General features: G+C 34.1%; 1 protein-coding gene across 1 annotated transcript in view; it reads left to right on the forward strand.

Moving 5' to 3' along the window:
* The window catches only part of ROCK2 (Rho associated coiled-coil containing protein kinase 2), a 135595-nt gene that overhangs the window by 53036 nt on the left and 62918 nt on the right, over nucleotides 1–19641 (forward strand). The window contains exon 4 of the mRNA XM_089923440.1: nucleotides 14348–14485. Coding sequence (XP_089779566.1) covers nucleotides 14348–14485 — 138 coding nt within the window. The remainder of the gene's footprint in view (nucleotides 1–14347; nucleotides 14486–19641) is intronic.

A 19641-nucleotide genomic window follows, 5' to 3' on the forward strand; every position in this document is an offset into this window, starting at 1 on the left:
TCTTTTTCTCTTTCATTCCTTCTTTCTTTGATAGGCTTATTGAACTTGTAGATCAGGATAGTGCAATAGGTGTAATATATATCCATAAGATATTTGAAAAAGTTTGACATACTTGAGGATGATACGGAGAAGTGTCAACGAATAAGCATATGGATAGGGACCTTTATAACTACGTTAATAGCTGTATTCTAAGGAGCCCGATGAAGGCATGAATGGTTCCTTGGACAGAGATCCCCAAGGTCAGGTTTTAGGATTCTTTCCTCTCCTATTAAACATTTTATTAATGACTTGTATGGAGGCAATGGTGGCATGTTGAATAACTTTGCAAATGAGTTAAAACTGGAGTATGAAGATGAGCCAAAACCCAGAAATCATCAAATGGGGAGGTCATTAGCCAGATAGAAGAAGTGAAATTTAACCAGAATAATGACCTGTACTTGGGTGTGAAGAACTCAAGGAATAGATTGCTTAACAGTGATTATGAATTAAAGAACAATTTTCCTGAATGTAAACCAGGCAAAAGTCATTGGTGACGTGGCTACCCAAAATAGTAGTTTGGACTGCTGTAGTAAATTTCTAAGATAATAGAGATAAGGTTTTCTCGAATTTGAGATGACTGGGCCATACCTGGCATATTTAATCCACTCTAGATGCCCTGTTGCCCTGTTTTAAAAGGGACGAATAATGCCCAGGGACTTGAAATAATGCCGTCTGAGGTATGGTTGAAGGAATTGAGATGTTGATTGGGAGTAGATTTGAAGAATGGGCTGCCTTTGAAAGTAATGAGGTTTTGTTTTTGTTTTATTTTTGTTCTTAGTCAGTGAAAGTGCTGAAGCTTCAGCTGGTAGAATGCTCTAGTGGGTAGGGTGGGTGATTAGATTACATGACTGTTGATATGACAGTTTCTATAAGATAGGGAAATTATAAAGTAGTTGAATCCTAGCTCTGCCATGGTCAAACTCAAAAGATCATGGTGAGTTCAGGCAGATTTCTCAATCTCTCTGAGTTCCAACCTGTAGAATACAGATAATAACAACTATGTTATGGGGGTCGTTATAGGAAACTAAATGAATTAACAAAATAAATAAGCCTGGTTGTAGTGTTCTCTGAGTGTTAACCATTATTATTATTTAGTATTTGATATAGGAGTCATACTATTGTGTGCATGTTTCAAATACAATACATGTATTTGAAACAGGCACATTGTTTCTTCATACTTATTTCATTGTGGTTAGGGAATAAACACTAGAATTTGAAGTTGCAATTTTGGGGGGAAATATGACAGACCTTAACTTGTCATGTTTTTGTGTCAGGGTAGTCATTGTTCTGTGTTAGATTAATTTGATCATTAAAGTTCAATATGTTAAAGGAAAGGAAAACATAGAAACAGAGGCTTTTATTTTTGTTGTTAATTTCCATCCCGTATTTCATTTTGGCCACAGGATATGCAGAAACAAAGTCATATGTTTTTAAAAATGAAAAATATTTTAACGTTCCACTAATTCGATGACCTGACCTGAGAGCTTGTACATGTTTGTTTTGGCTTTAGTTCTTGGTTGTTACCTTAGGCAGGGACTCTTAAAAAGAAGAATGAGATTGAAAAGGGAAAAGCCCAAGTGCTTCTCCCATAGCCTTTTGAAGTTGATTCGTATGTGGAAGATAAGTTAGCTAGGCAGATACGTAGGGAATGTTCCATATTTGGCACATCTTTATGATTATTTTTTCTACTCATCTGAAAAAAGTGTTACAGTAGTAGGTGCAAGTGTGTCTTCCCTTGTGAAATGCTTTTTCTGGTCAAGTAAAAATACGTTGTCACAGAGGACCTACCAGTCAATTTCCACGAAGAAAATTCTTATTGTAAAAGTATCTTTGGTATGTCACAGCAACTGTACTGCAGTATAAGAGCTAGAGTCCAGACTACCTGCGGTTGAATTTAGACTCTTTTACTGTCTAGCTGTGACTTCAGACAAGTTACTTAATCTCTCTGTGCTTAGTTTCTTATCTGTTAATGAAGATAACAATAGTGTTTATACCTCATGAGATTACTGGAAGAATTAAATGTGACAATATATATAAAGCATTTGGAACAGTTCTTGGAGTATATTCAATAATAAGTGTTTAGTAAATGTTAGCAATTAATTGTCAGACATAAAACAGAGCATTTATCTATATCCATCAATGAAATAGTTAATCAGGATCTGTTATGTTCCAGGAGCTGTGCTAGCCTCTAAAGATACAGTAACATAGCCTGTATCTTGCTGAAAGTGGTAGTTTTGTGGAGGAGATGAAGAATTTTACTTTAAACAAGTAAAGTTTTTTCAGATTACAATAAATGCCATGAAGGAAAAGATCTGGGTGCTATGAGAGAGAATAATGGAGGAATGTGCCTTATTCAGACTGGGCAGTTAGGAAAGGTCTTGCTGTGAGAAAGTGACATTTGAGTTAAGTTAAAGGAGTTGGCCACATGAAGAAGTGGGGATGGAGTGGGAGTTAAAATACAGAAGGAATACATGTGAAAATGTCAGAGTCAGGAGAGTGACAAGTCATTTAATTTATTTGGGTGTAGATTTCCTCATCAGAAAAGGCATTTCTCCTGGATTGAAAAGTTCTATAATCCCTGGAGGGCAAAATTTGTTCAGCTTGTTGTCTTTTGTCTTTATTTCCCCTATCTACAGAGGAGATGTACATTTATGTTTTTATATCATGAAAGGTCCACAACAATGGATGGTTTTATCTAATGTCCCTCTTGTTTTTGGATTCTACTCTTTTGGAATATTTTATCACATCTCATTTTGATGGAACATAATATGAGTCAGTATAGTATATTGATTAAGAGCATGTACTCTGGTGACTTCCATGGTGGTCCAGTAAGACTCTGTGCCTCCGCGGCAGGGGTGCAGGTTCCATCCCTGGTCAGGGAACTAACATCCCACATGCTGCGAGGTGTGGCCAAAAAAAAAAAAAGGTGAATCAAGGATTTTGAAATGAATTTATAAATAAATGTAAAACTGGCTTTAAAAAAAAAAAAGCATGTACTCTGGAGCTAGACCTCTCAACTACCTAACTTCTTTGTGACTTAGTGTCCTCATTTGTAAAGTGAAGATAATAATAGTTCATTATTCATAGGTTGCTATGAGTATGAAATGAGCTAATATGTGGAAAATATCTAGAATAGTATCTGACACATAGTGAATAGGTAATAAATTGTAGGCTAAAATTGGAGCCTGCTGGAAAAGCAGTTAAAGTCCTTTTAAAGATTCATTTACTAATTTCACATATTGGCTTAACAAAACATGTTTTTATAGTTAAGGTAGTAATGTTCAACTTTTAATAGATATTTTTGCATAAAGTACTCTGGTACTGTGGAAAAACAGTCAAAACCATCTACTTTTGTTTCTGTTCTATGGTATGCAGATTTCCTGTCATAAAAGGTTTCATTTCTTTATCTTGGAGTGGCACTAATAATAGAACTTTTATAAGAGGTTTTGTGAGGACTAAATTATGTTATACATATGTGGTACTTATCATGGACGTGGCACATTGTAGGTATCAAGTAAATATTAGCTGTTGTCACTATTGTCAGTTTCTGTGGATTTATGGCATTAAATGAGTTTTAATTTTGAATAAATAATCAGAAGTCTTGTTCTTACTTTCATATATATTTATGTATGTTAATTTGCTAGGGCTGCCATAGCAAAGTACCACAGACTGTGCTTAAACAACAGAAATTTATATCCTTACAGTTCTGAAGGCTAGAAGTTCAAGATCAAGGTGTTAGCATGTTTAGTTTCTTCCAAGGTCTCTCTCCATGGCTTGCAGATGGCCACCTTCTCACTGTGTCCTCACATGGTCTTTCCTCTGTGCATGCACATCCCTGGTGTGTCACTCTGTATGTCCTTCATCACCTCTTCTCATAAGGACTCCAGTCAGGTTGGATTAGCACCATCCCTAACTGCCTCTTTTTAATGTAATCATGTCTTTGAAGGCCCTGTCTCCAAATACAGTCACATTCTGAGGTACTAGAGGTTAGGGCTTCAAAATGTGAATTGTGGGTGAGGGGGACACATGATTCACCCCACTACAGTATGTATGTATGTATGTAGTATGTATGTATGTATGTATGTATGTATGTATGTATGTTGGGATGAATTTTTCAGTGAGATAACCTTTTGACCATGGTATGCATGCTTACTTTTTTTGTTTATGTTTATTAACTTTTCTTGGACACTAATTTTCTTTTCTTTGAAAAAGAAAGTTATAAATTCTAGCCTTGCAAATGCCTTCTTAAGGTAAAAATACAGTCTTCCTCTCTATTAGTAGAATATACATTGTTCTTCAGATATTCCTTTGGTTAGTTGATTAGCAAATGTTTATTAAATGTCAAGTATCATTATAAGCATATAAGTATCGTCAACACATTAAACAGGTAAACTACTCAGACAAGGCACCTTTACATCCATGGAGCTTTTGTTTTGAAACTGTTATAGTTTCAGAAAGAAATTGTGGTCTAGGTTCTAAAAGTAGAGTTATAAATTAATCTTCTTAAATGCATATATGTTAGGAATTACTTATATATGATTCTTTACTCGGTGGAGATGTATAAAAACAAATTTTCATGGTAACTGGAAATATTTTTATTTTGAAGTTATATCTTATTATTTTGGAGTTTGGAAACCTTTAATTGGTTTTGTGATATCGTCTACTCATTCTCCTTAAGAAAATGTGACATTAAATTTTTTCTTGGTGGTTTTATTTAAAGCTCCACAGATTAATATATGAATGTATTCTCATTCTCAAAGGTCTAAATTACTTAGAATTAGGTAAAATATGAAAATCTCTATCATGTCTTCTCTCGATTCCCATTTTCAAACATAAAGGTAGCCAGCCTGTTGGTAATCTTTTAGTGCTTTGATGATTAGAAATATTTGGGGACTGTTGCAAAACTAGTGTCAAATTATTTTCAGTGGATATTTATATTTTATTCTAATTATTTTCATTCTAGGAAAGTTGAAACCTTTCTGTATTGAGTTATAAAAATTGCATCAATGCTAATTTTTCTCCCTTGAAATTAAAAATTATTTTATTTATACATCAAATATGTTCATAGTAGAATAATAAAATAAGCCAACATTATACTTTTTAAAATCACCTGCAGTCCCACTACTGAGAGGTAACTACTTTTATTACTTTGATGTATAGCTTTCCAACTTTTCTGTTTCTAAAGATATGTGTAATATATGTATATTAAGGGACCATATTATGTACATGGTTTTACAACCTGTGTTTTATTATGCAGCAGTAAATAGTAACACACACTTGTATAACAGTTACAACATGCCAGGCAGGCTGCTAAGCAAGTGGTATATAGTAACCAGTCTTTACAACAGTCTTTCTAGATGGTATAACTGCTGTTATTCCCATTTTACAGATGGGGAAATTCAGGTAGATAAGATAAATGACTTGCGAGAGTTCACACAGCTGCTAAGTGGTTGAACTGAGATTTGAACTTAGGCAGAGGACTCCAAAGTCCATTCTCTTTGCTCTATGGCCATAACCAGTTTTCTGTGCCAATATAGACTTTGTATGTCATTTTATTGGCTACATGGTGTTTCACTATCATCTTAATCAACCTCTTACAAGTAGTCAGTTCTCCTTTCTTGAAACACCATTTTTTCTACATTACTGGCTCTTCCTTCTCAGTTTCCTTAGTGGTTCATTTTCCTCCTGACTTGTAAGTATTGTAGTTCCCAAAGGCTAGGCTCTTATTTTTTTTGATCTGCATTTTCTCCCAAGGCAAGTTCATGCATTCCTCTAACTTTAAATACAATCCATGTGATGTCAAGGCTCAAATTTATAGCTACTGCTCAGAACTTTCTACTTTGCTCACCAAACTCATATTCATGGTAGCTTATTTGACAACTCCATTAAGATGTATCACAGACATCTAAAACATGTGAAATTAGAATGCTTGATTCCCTCTCTAACTTTGCTCTTCCTTCCATCTGTTTTTTCTCTTATTTTCCCATCTTAATAAATAAATGACTCTAGCATCAACCCAGTTGATGCTCAAGCCAAAAAATTGGGAGTCATTATTGATTTCTCTTCCCCTCATTTCTTATATTTAATTTTTCAGTAAGTCCTGCTCATAATATTTCTCTAGTCTCTCCACTTTTGGGGGGGTATTCACTGCCATCGCCTTTCTCCAAGATACCCTTTCATTCCCAGTCAGGTATGAGGGCCTACTTTGTGTCCTGCTTTGTTTTCTACTTCCGCTAACAGTTTCACCATTGTACTATTGATTTTGGATCGGGAAGTGCTGATGGAGAAAATACCAAGACTGGATTTATTAAATCTTCTGCAGATTCATGCTCTCCAAGCTCAGCTGAACCCACATTACTATTTGGCAGACTTTTCCCCCCATACTTCATAGCCTTGTATTTTCACATACCACTCCTACCCCAATAAGGGTATAATAGAATCAACTCTGGGGCTTTTCTAACATACATGCTTTGTTTCATTTTGTTTTCTTTATTTCGCCACTTCTCTATAATGAGATACATGAAGGTGGGAAGTATAGATCTATCTAATACAAACTGCTGCCAAGTTGACCCTTCTCAAATATATTCCTTGTATCTCCTTTGCATTTCATGGCTCCCTTGCCTACTAAATGAAGCATGAAGTCTTCGTCCCCGCCTTCTAGGCCCTCTTATTTAAGATATCACCAGTTAATCTTTTTAACCCTTATTTTCCATCATGCTCTCCTTTCTGAGCAGGCTACTTATTTCAGCGCATGCTCTCGTTTACTTGTCTGTTCCTCCAAAAATGTTGCTTCACTCACTCTCAGTGCTTATTTTAAAAGAGAAGTTTCCTGATTCCTTTTGCTTTCCTTCCTACCCTTTGAGTGTGCCCTCTCTCATCTACATCTTTTAATTATGATCGCTTTATTTAATTTCCCATATTATGCCTTGTGCTGTAGTTTATATGTATACTTCTTTGAATCTTTTTATATTGTAAATTTTTTGAGGGCAGGAACTGTGTCTTTTCAGTACTTTTGGCATTCCCATGAGGAGTTCATAGCTGTGTCTGAAAATAGTTCACCTGTATCTGGGAAGATGATCTTCTTTAGTCAAGTACACAGTTTAGTAGAAATATCTGTAGAGCAGCAGGGAGAAAGGGGGGAACCCTCACCATGGAGCCATTTGTTAATTCAGTCTTGAACATTGGTAAAGGACGTGTTTGTGCAGCTAGATCATATAAGTGATTGGATTTTTCTTGTCTTTTTATATCCTGTACAGCACAGAACCTGAAATGTAGAAAGTTTTCATTGATGTGAATTGACTGTGATTATTCCTGATCCCTGGGCTCAGGTGCTCCCTGGGGATCCAGAATGCTAAGGGGATACAGATTCTCAGTGATAGAACTCAAGGCTGATATGAGATGAAGATCTTGTTTTTTGTTTTTTTTGTGTTTTTTTAAATCTCCTACTGGCTTGCTCTTAATTTAAGTGGTTTTAAACTAAGGTTTTAAAGTGGAACCAACGAGAAGGAAAGAGTGTATGGGAAATGATTCTCTAATACTTGTCATGTAAACTCAGATTTTTTAGTCCTTTTTGGAATAAAACAGGCTCCTCGCTGGTTACAAGGTTATTTCTGATTTGTGTAAATTATCTCCCTTCCTCCATGTTTTTGTAATTCCTGTATTCCCCCATTCAATCTTAGCTGCCACAACCAGACCTGGCAGAAAGCAGGAGGACACGCTTTTCTTGTGTCTTTAGTGGAAACCTCAGCAGCACACAGTAACTGTTCCAGATCTGTCAAATAGATGCATTAGTTCTTTTTGTAAAAATAATCTATTGTAATTTTTGATATTAAAAATAAATTTTAAAGCCTCAAATGGGGCATTTTGGTGAGAATGATTTTCAAAAGTTTTTGTCCACAAGTGCTCTAGGAGATCTAGGTCCATTTTAGGACTTTTTCAAACATGTCTCTAGCTACACTTAGGAATGTTTCATCTACTTAAAAAAAATTTTTTTTAAAGAAGTACATATTAGCTATAAAAAGCACAAATAAGCAAATCTAAAAAAATAAAAATCCCTCAGAATTCCATCAGCTGAGATAAAACTGTTAACTGTTTTGACCCTTATTATCTTTTTTTTTCCCCACATACGTATAGTCAATTAGCTGGTACTTTTGCATTCATCCACTTTTAAAATTAGAAACTAGGAATATAGCATTCTTTTCTCTAACAAATAGAGACATTGGAAGAGAAGCAATATTTTTGTCCTTTAGGTAATCATGGACTAGTGACATAGGGGAGACACATGTAAAGTTTCATAACAGAATGAACTGAGTTCCATTTGTCTGTGGTGGAATTAGCTAACATTTTCATTGACTATATTCTGTGTGCTAAGTACTTATATTCATTATCTTGTTTTATCTTTTCAACAATTCTGTGAGATTCTTAAGTAGATGAATTCAGTGAAATTTAGAGAGATTAAGTGAATTGGCCACATAGTACATAAATAGTTAGGACTTTTGCCCAGGTTTGTTGACATCTACATCCATGCTTTTAAGCAGTACTCTCTGCATTGTTGTGATGAATTGCTACTATATCTATTTATCCATCCATATTGAATAAAGGAGAAAGAGCTAGAGAACAAAGGGGAACGTACAGAGATGCTGAGGAAGATTATAATAGAATCATTCAGAAGGAGACATCCTCACAAGGAAGGTCAGTGGAAACCAGCTTTCCTAAAATAACAGTGCTTTACTGCAGTACTTTGTAATACTAGTACTAATGTATTTTAAGGTATGAGGCAGACGTTTGGCATGAATACAACTATTGCCTCTTACTGTTTGTTCTGTAGATAAAGTCAAAGACTACAAGCTGGTGGTTCCTGACTCTTGTGTTATGAGCCTGTGAAGTGTTCTATTACAGTAGTTTAAATGAAATTCAGGACTCATTACCTAGAACATCTAACCAAAATTGTCTTTATTTATTAAAAGTTTTATAGATCTCATAGCTATAATTTTGCTGAATTTGTTAAATTGGATAATTCAGCATTGTGCCAACCACTAGGCAGCCTCACAAATGAAAGTTTGTATTGTATTGTGTTCTTAAAGGAGCTTATGAAGCAGACATGTACACAACTAATTTTGATATTAGATTATTGTAAGCATTTTGGAAGCACAGAAAGGGAAACAGTTTTGCATAAAGAATCACTAAGAATAAAGCACCAAGAACAGGTATTTTTCTCATGTTCAGAAAATCATCTTATGCCTGTGTTTTTGTTTATTTGAATGAACGGCTCTTTTCTCTAGGTTTGTTTTTGTTAATTCATATATAAAAGATTAAACATAAATAAATGTTTAACTCTTTCCTACTAGCTGACAAATATCTTAGTTTCTGTTCATAGCTGTTCTTTATAGCAGAATTCTTAAAACTCTTGTCATGGTCTGAGTCAAGCATAAATAATATTATGGTATAAATTAATTGGCTTTTACTGTTATATGATTGCTTTTTCTAATGAAGTTAAGATGACACTGAAATCCGATTTATTCTTAGAATAAGTGAACATTTGAAGAATGGCATAAATACAGAAGAGAGAGTACCTTAGCTGTCTCTTTTTAGTAATGTTTTTAAACTTTAAAAAAACCCACAACATTTTATTAAAAGCATTGCTGGAGTGAGCATTTGCTTTGAGATAATTTGCTAAGTAAGAAGCTGGTCTATCTACTGTGGAAGGGATTTCTACTTTTAAGACTAGGGTTCTTCATACTCTAATCCCCCACCCTCCCACCCATGTTTTCATATTGCTTTCCCATATATTTATTTTCAGCATTCTATAAATGGCATAACACCATATAAATCAAAGGAATTGTTTTTCCAGTTTAGTAATTTAATATAGAAGATGGATATAATCTGTGACCCTCATCATAACTTATTTGGCCCTTGGCATATAGGATTCTTTTCATGTAAAGTTACAGTGTATCAAAACACTTTAAATTTCAAAATATTTTAAAATACTTTAAATTTCAAAGTATTTCAAAATAATAAGTGATATAAACCATTGATATAATAACCTTTCTAATTATAATTTGATTAGGCAGTTTTCTTCCTGGGTGTGTTTTCTTTCTATCCATATTGATGTTTTATTTATTTGTTATATAAAGTCCTGAGAAGGGATGTTAAAATTTCCAGCTGAAATTAGGATTTGCCTGTTTCTTTCTTTAGTTCTGTCAATTTTTGCTTCATGAATTTTTTTTTTTTTTTTTTTTGCTGGACGCGGGCCTCTCACAGCTGTGGCCTCTCCCGTTGTGGAGCACAGGCTCCGGACGTGCAGGCTCAGCGGCCATGGCTCACGGCAGGCGGACTCTCAACCACTGCGCCACCAGGGAAGCCCTGCTTCATGAATTTTTAAGCTCATTTATTAGATACAAACATATTTAGAATTTTTAATGCCTTCCTGATGAATTATTACTCCCTTTATCTGAATTATCCTTTTTTTCTCTTTGCCTTGAAGTCTACTTTGTTATTGATATTGCTCTGTCTACTTTCTTATCCTTGCTGTTTGCATGGTGTATCTTTTCCTATCTTTTTATTTTTAACCTGTTTGATCTTATATTTAAAATATATGAGGTTAGGGTTTGCTTTTTAATTCTCATAATCTCTGCCTGTGAATTGTGTGTTTAGTCCGTTTATATTTACACATATTTCAGACTGTTTAAAATTGTCTTGTAGGCCCTTAAGTCTCTATTCATTTTCATTTATTCATTTTTCTCTTTATTCTCTAGATTGATTTGTGTTCAGGTTCACTGAATGTCCTTCTATCTCCATTCTCTGTTAAGCCCTTCCAAAGAATTTTCCATTTTAGTTATTTTTCAGTTATAGAACTTCCAATTGGTTCTTTTTTTAGTTTCCATTTCTCTGTTGGTATTTACTTCTGTTCACTCACTGAGACTAGTTTTTCCTTTTTTTCTTTAACATACTGTCTTTTAGGTCTTTGGACATATTTATAAGAAATATTTAAAGTATTTGTTAGCTAAATCCAACATCTTTTGGGGATGTTTGCTATTGACTGCTTTTTTCTTGATGATGAGTCACATTTTCCTCTTTGCCTGTCAGGTAATTTTAAAATTATGTACAGGTCCTTTTTGATATGTGATAGAGACTCTGAATTTTGTTATTTTTCTTTGACAAGTGTTGATTTTCATTTTAATAAGATGTCCAGTTACTTGCTGATAACCCTTAACTTTTGGAGCCTTAGTTTTTTACTTTGTAAATATAGATGTGTTTAAAGACCAAGTTGTTTCCCGAGTCCTTTTAAGGACTCCAAACTCTACTCCCCTTTTGATCTTTTAGGGTTTGGTATTACAAGGCTATGTTAGGTAGTGCTAGAGTAGGCCTTGCTTTAGAGCATGGTTCTTTCTCCCAAGATGTCTCACCTCAATGTGCAGGAAATCATCAAGGTTACTCCACTCTTTTTTTGGCTGGAAATTGAATGTGCCTGCAATGCTCTTTAACATCTGGTGTCTCTGTTTTGTTATCAACCCCATAGCAATTGCTCTCTGGTATACCTTTGCTATTTCCTCTTTGGATAATCCCTACCTTTGTTGAGCTTACATTCTAATATGGGACTCAGACAATACAAGGAAACAGCATCAAAAAATTGCAAGTTATGGTATCTTCTCAGAAGAAAACCGAGTTCTGGGGTAGAGAACAATGAGTCTGTTTCCCCCATGTCTGCAGTAACTTCCTTCACTGTAGTCTTGAGCCCCTCAAAATCGTCCATGAGGGTTGGAATCAACTTCTTCCAAACTCCTGTTAATGTTGATATTTTGACCTCTTCCCTTGAATCACGAATGTCCTTCTGGCATTTAGAGTGGTGAATGCTTTCCAGAAACTTTTTAGTTGCCTGTACCCAGATCCATCAGGGGAATTGCTGTCTATGGCAGCTTTAGCCTTACAAAATGTATTTCTTAAATAATAAGACTTGAGAGTTGAAATGACTCTTTGATCCATGGGCAGCAGAATGGATGTTGTATTAGCAAGCATGAAAACAACATTAATATCATCGTACATCTCCATCAGAGCTCTTGGGTGACCAGGTACATTGTTAATGAGAAATAATAATTGGAAAGGAATCTTTTTTCTGAGCATAGGTCTCCCCAGTGGGCTTAAAATATTTAGTAAACTATGTTGGCAACAGATGTGCTGTCATCTAGACTTCATTGTTCCATTTATAAGGCATAGACAGTAGATTGGCATAATTCTTACAGGCCCTAGGATTTTCGGAATGGTAAAGGAACATTGGCTTCAACTTAAAAGTCACCAACTGCATTAGCTCCTAACATGAGAGTCAGCCTGTACTTTGAAGACAGATATTGACTTCTCCTTTCTAACTATGAAAGTCCTAGATGGTTTCTTCTTCCAGTATAAGGCTATTTCATGTACAGAGAAGATATGTTGTTTAGCGTAGCCACCTTCGTTAATTATCTCAGCTACATCTTTTGGATAACTTGCTGCATCTCCTACATTAGCGCTTGCTGCTTCACCTTGCTCTTTGACATTATGGGGAAAGTTCACGGGCAGCCAACTTCTGCTAGTTTCAGACTTCTCTTCTGCAGCTTCCTCACCTTTCTCGGCCTTCATAGAATTGAAGAGAGTTAGAGCCTTGCTCTGGATTAGGCTTTGGCTTATGGGAATGTTGTGGCTGGTTTGGTCTTCTATTCAGACCTGAACTTTCTCCATATCAGCAATAAGGCTGTTTTGCATTCTTAGCATTTGTGTGTTCACTGGGGTAGCACTTTAAATTTCCTTCAAGAACTTTTTCTTTGCATTCACAACTTGGCTAACTGGCGCAAGAGGCCTAGCTTTCAACCTCTCTTGGCTTTCATCATGCCTTTCTTACTAAGTCTAATCATTTCTAGCTTTTGCTTTAAAATGAGAGATGTGCGAGTCTTCCTTTCATCTGAACACCTACAGGCCATTGTAGGATCATGAATTGGCCTAATTTCGATATTGTTGTGTCTCAGAGAATAAGGAGGCCCAAGATCAGGGAAAGAGACAGGGGAACAGCAGGTCAATGGAGCAGTCAGAGCGCATAAAACATTTATTGATTAAGTTTGCTGTCTTATATGAGCATGGTTTGGGGCACCCCAGAACAGTTACTGGTCACAGATCACTGTAACAAATATAATAATGACAATGAAAAAGTCTGAAATATTGTGAGAATTACCAAAATGTGACACAGAGACATGAAGTAAGCAAATGCTATTGGAAAAATGGCACCAACAGACTTGCTCGACACAGTGTTGCCACAAACATTCAGTTTGTAAAAAATGTAATATCTACAAAGTACAATAAGTCAAAGTGCAATAAAACAAGGTATGCCTGTAAAAAATGTCAGACCAGGGTGGTATCAGTGGAGGTAGTTAGAAATGGTTGGATTCTGAAACTGTTTGAAGGTAAGACTGACGTGATTTGCTGATGAGTTTTTATGAGCTATATGAGAAAAAGAGGAGCCAGAGGTTTTTAGCCAGAGCAGTTAGAAGAATGAGGATGCCATTTACTAAAATAGAGAAGACTATAGGAGACATAAATTCAGGGGTGAAGATTTGGAGTTCAGTTTTGGTCATCCTACTAGATATCCAAGTATAAATGTTAGCAGTTATTATTTATTATTAATTATCCAGTAGATGTTAACTTTTATAATCATTCATTAAATATTTATTGGCTTTGTGGTAGAGTTTGCTATGTTATATTCTAGGATTTAAATGATGGTAAAAAACGGACACTGTCCTTGCCTTTATGGAATTAGCAGTCTAATGAAGAAGATAGGAATTGATCAAATAACCATATTATTGGTAGTTTTTCCCTTAAAAAAAAATAAGCTTTTAAGTAGGATACCTAGGAAGAAATAAGGATGACTTAACAAAATCACAAATAACCCTTGATATCTAAATTTATTAGGTTCTTATGGTCAGATCGTGATGGATACATGTATATATCTTACAAGTTTCTCATTTAACAACATCTTATTCTTAAAATTGGTTAGCTTAATTAACATGAGGGAATGAAGCTTCATGAATTCAGTTTTACTTAGATGAAATGAGGTAGTTATATATTGAATCTAGCATTTAAAGGTATTGTATATTTCATGAAATATTTAGGCTGTGGGGAATTTTCTCCTCTCTTTCATTAAAAATGTTATGTTTTTACTTAGTTAGCTAAGGATCATTTTGTTTTGTAACTAAAGTCTTTAAGAACAGCATTATAGTATGATCTGTTGTTCACCATTTTCTCATAAAATTAAAGAATTAATTCTTGTGTTTTGAAAAATCAACAGGTTCGTCATAAGGCATCACAGAAAGTTTATGCTATGAAGCTTCTTAGTAAGTTTGAAATGATAAAAAGGTCAGATTCTGCTTTTTTCTGGGAGGAACGAGATATTATGGCCTTTGCCAACAGTCCCTGGGTGGTTCAGGTAAGCATACTAACTTTTATAAGTTTATTTCCCCTTTTCATAAGTGCTTATTATTATTTGTAAGAATTGATTTTGCATGCTGAAAGTCCTATATCTCATTCACGTAATGACAGTGCAGTTATTTTTTAATAAGATCTGATTCATTACACTTGTTTAATCTTCCTAAATAGTATGTTATATAGACATGACATGTAATACTTAATTGTTATATAAAAGCAAGTATTACTTGCAACTTTCTCTTTTTTAATTCCTTTATAAAGAATTGGATTGATTACCAATATGCCATTGTTCCCCACCTACTCTTTCTCATGATTTACATAATAGGAACAATAATCAGCTTGTCTTGAAGAGGGGGAAAAATTCTACATTAAAATTTTTGAAAATTCTCATATTACCTATAATGTAACACATTATTGGGATTCCTAATTCAGCCTTTTATTTGACTGTGAAGTAAGGAATTTACTTGGTTACCCAGTAGTACAGGTCACAGAGGAAGGACAGGATAAATACTTTATTCTTTCCCTGTATTTACCAGTTTTCAAAATAAGGGATTAGTTTACTTTTATCCTCAAAGGTGACCAATTTTGGGAGAAGTATCAGTTTAAACTTATGGACTTAAAACCTATTTGATGTGTTTCAGTCCTTTATCTTATTCATACTCAAATTGTGACACCTTTAGCAGTGATCATGTTCAGGTTGGCTCTGAGTCCTTTTGACAGAGCCTTAGTTAGTCTTCAATAGCTAGCTTGCCGTCTTGATACATAACAGAGTGTTCCAGACCTGTCTTGTACATTTTCTGTCCTTCACGTGGAGTTAACCTTGCTTGTAGGTCCATCTTTTGTACATGTGTGAATATTTCTTTAGAATAGATTCCTAGCATTGGAATTGTCAGGACATATGGTGTACACATTGGACATTTTGTTTGATATTGCCAAATTGCCTTGTAAAGAAAGGTTTTTTACAAGTTTATATTACACTCTAATTATCCAGTAGATGTTTTATTTCACTAAATTTTTAGCAAATGCTGCATATTGTAATTGTTTTAAATTTTTATTTGTTGCATCCTTGAGAAATAAGATGTTATTGTATTAAGTTGCATTTTTTTATTATGAGGTTCAGCATATTTCATATGCTTATTAGTAATTTGTATTCCTTCTCTACTGATTATCCCATTTTCTAATGTGTTGTTTTGCTTTTTTAAAATTGGTTTGTTAGAATGTTAATACATTATGGATATTAATCCTTTGTTATATATGTTGGAAATATATTCTCTTGGACTACTACTTGTCTGTTGTTTACTGAGTTTTTAAATTTAGATGTAGTCAAATCTGTAGACTGCATATTTTAATTTTTGCTGGCAACACCATCCCCATCCCTAAGATGGGGAGTTTATAATCCCCAAGATTATAAAAATATTCTCTTACACTTTCTTTAACTTTTTATATTTTTACTTTTTGGGGGGAGGATGTTCTATTTCTAAGTCACTAGGAATTTATTATTTTTATTATGAAGTAGGATTTCTTTTTCCCAAATGAGTAGCCAATTTCCCCAGTGCCATTTGTGGAAAAGCCCATGTTTTCCCCATGAAGTAAATGAAAGGTCCTGTATATCATTCATGTGTATTCATGTATACACATGAATTTCTCTTTTGGACTGTTTGCCATTACTTTGATTTGTTATTGGTTTATACACTAAAATCATTGTTTTAATTTCTGTAGTTTTTCATTTATTTTGGTATCTGGTAGGGCATGTCTCCTCTCATTATTCTCCTTTTATAATAGTTTTTTGGCAGTTCTTAAAATTTTTCTCTATAAAGTTAGAATCAGCCTTTCATTCTGTTAAAAAATACAGTTAAAATTTTGACTTACATTGCTTTAATTGGTAGGCTTTTTTTTGGGGGGGGGTTGTTTTTATTATTTTGAACTATTAGGTCTTCCCATAACAATAATAGTATATCTCTTTGTATAGAGATTGATCTTCAGTAAAGCCGTATTACTTTTTTCCCCAAAATAGGATCAGAAGAAACTTATGTATAAGAAAATAATTTTTAAAATATGTAGATATTCAACATACAGAAAAAAAATAAAATTGGCTCAGTCTTTCAGTGTAGCATTGAATAGTAGAAATTTTTCATCCTTATCTTTTTTTTTTAAACTTCACTGGGTAGAGCTCTGATAGTTAACTATTAAATCTGATGTTTGCTGAAGCTTTCTGGTTAAGACAGTAAAGGATTTGGCCTGCCCATCTGTTCTTAGCTTATCAAATATTTTTTATCAGGAGTAATGTTAAAGTATTTGAAATGTTTCCTTCAGCATCTTTTGAGATGGTTTTCTTGCTTAATCTGTTATTGTAGTACACACAAAAAATAAATTTCAGGGTAGTGTAAAATCTAAAGTAAGTGCTATTTGCTGTAATATGATATTTTCAATAGAATACCAAATTTGACTTACTTACATTTTAAGTAATTATCGATCTATTTGCAAGTGACATATGACCTTTAATTTAATTTAATTTATTTTTAACATAGGCTCTTCTGGTTGGTTTTCATATCATAGTGAGATCACCCTAACAGACACAGTTGAAAAGCACACCACTTTTTTCTGAGCTTTGGTACAGTTTATATAAAGTAGAAACTATTCATTCCATGAGGCTTGTTTGAACTTGCTTGCAAATCTTTCAAGGAAAAATGTCAGTGTATTTAATGATATATTTTTTAATTTTTAAAATTTATCATGATACATTTCAAACATATCCCAAAGAAGAAAGAAAGTATATTGAATCCCCATGTATTGTTCACTCAGCTTCAACAGCAGTCATGGCCAGTCTTGTTTCAGTCACACCAGAAATTGGCAAACTTTTTTTTGTAAAGAGCTAGATAGTAAATATTTTAGGCTTTGTGGCCCAAGAGGCAACATCAAAGATATTATATAGGCACTTATATAACAAGCAAACAAATTTGTACAAATTTTTTATTGATGAAATTCAAAATATAATAATACAATTGAAAAAATACAGGTCTGTTAGGGAGAAGAATGAAATTATTTTCTGAGGCAATAACAGTTTGCAAAATTGGGGTTCACAATTAGTGTTTCCTATCAAAATCGATTGTAGATGTTCTATTAATACTGATGTATAAAAAGATTTTATGTATTTGTCTTATCAGAAAATATGTTTTCACACAGCTAGTTACTGCTAAATACTATTATCCACCAGCATATGATTTATTTTTTATCAGTAGACTTTATTTTTAAAGACAGTTTTAAAAATTTACAGAAAAATTGAGTAGATAGTAGAGAACTCCCATATACCCCCTGTACCGTTTCCCCTATTATTGACATCTTGCTTTAGTAAGGTACATTGTTACAATGAATGAACGCATATTGATATATTATTAGTAACTAAAGTCCATAATTTATTCAGATTTTTCCTAGTTTTTGCCTAATGTGCTTTTTCTGTTCCAGGATCAACCAGGATAGCATGTTACATTTAGTTATCATATCTTCTTAGGCGCCTCTTGGCTGTGACAGTTTCTGACTTTTCCTTGTTTTTGATGACCTTTATAGCTTTGAGAATACTTCTCAGTTTTATTGTAGGCTGTGTATGCTCTGTTACTGGAATTCGATGTTTTCCTCATTATTTAGACCAGGGTTATGGGTTTTTGAGAGAAAAACTACAGAAGTAAAGTGCCATTTTCATCACATCATATCAAGGGTACCTACTAACCTACCATTTGTGACTCTTGGTGTTGACCTTGAGTACATGGTTTTGATTGAGCATATCTGTCACTTGGAAGGCGTTTATAGAATTCTGTTAAATTCTTCTCTTGATGTTTACCTTTTAGCACTGTCATTCCATGGCAGGTTAATCAATTCCAATTGAAGGTTGGGTAGAAGCTTCTCAGTTGCAAAGTTCAAATGGATTTTTTAATGGATATGTCCTTTGCACTTACATTCATGTCCAAAAAATGCTGCTGGAACTGTGAGACTGTAGTCTGAGATCAGAAAGTATATCCACTGCAAATTTGTGTAGAAATAGAGATCTCATGTATTGTTTTGATTCTGATAGCATGGGAAAGTATATACAGTAGCTTGATGTTAGTTGTCATAAAAATGATTGTGTCATAGAATAAGTTTTACATATAGCGCTGTTTTGCCTTGCCATTTTAGGTCATTTAGGTATTAAGAAACATTATCAAGTTGCAGCTAAAGCTAATTTCCAAAGCTGTTCAGTTCAGTCATAGTGGTTGAGGGTGATTCTTGATCAGACAAATTTCAGTCTCATCTCTGAGCTCAAATAATTGCAGTAGAACCTTACCACTGCTAAGCCTTTGAACTGCTGTGTAGCAGGGTTAGTCAGGATATTCAGCTTCTATTTCTGGCAAAAATTCACAGAACTGATGGTGATGGTTAAGTCAACAAGAGCAAATAACACCATCAATACTACTTATTTATTAACACATGAGATTCAAATATATTTTCCACACTGTACCTATTGATCAGTATTACGAAAAATAACCATAGAGTTTGAACAGCATACATTTTCACAAGCTTTGTAAATTTGTCCAACTAAGCCTTTTTCTGTTCCACATATATTTTTACCAGCATCTGTTGTAACACACCTTACCAGGTATTACTTCAGGTTGTACTGAATTAATGTTTGCTCAGTTTCTTTTAAAGTGTATTTTTGTCTGTAGTTGATCTATGTGGACTGTTCATAGAGGCTAATCCTGTATTCAACTTCAAACTTGGCACCCCTCCAATAAACAGTAACTACTGAATAGTATTAATAATATCTGTTGACTCATCAAGAGTCAAGGAAAAACACTTGAAATCATTTGTCTTGTTTTAAAATTGGTGATTAATATTGCTCCCAGTATTCTCAACTCTTTGAGCAACTGTTGTTGCTGAAAGATTTCGTCTTAAAGTTGATTTTCTCTAGACACATTTCTTCAGCTGATGCAAAACCAAACACAATTTAAGTATTCACCATTGGTAAATAGCTTTTCTTGCTTGTCTAACAAATAAGGCATCTGGAAACGTTCTTTGGTTTCAGTCTTACACACATTTAGCAAATTTTACACACATTTAGCAAATTTTACCATACTTAATTTTAATTTTCTAATTTTGAAGAACTGCTGAAATACTTTTTAAAAATAT

Source organism: Delphinapterus leucas, chromosome 13 (assembly GCF_059928025.1).
Source record: "Delphinapterus leucas isolate spDelLeu-1000000601 "Yukka" chromosome 13, BTC_Dleu_Yukka2, whole genome shotgun sequence".
In the NCBI taxonomy this organism is placed as follows: Eukaryota; Metazoa; Chordata; class Mammalia; order Artiodactyla; family Monodontidae; genus Delphinapterus; species Delphinapterus leucas.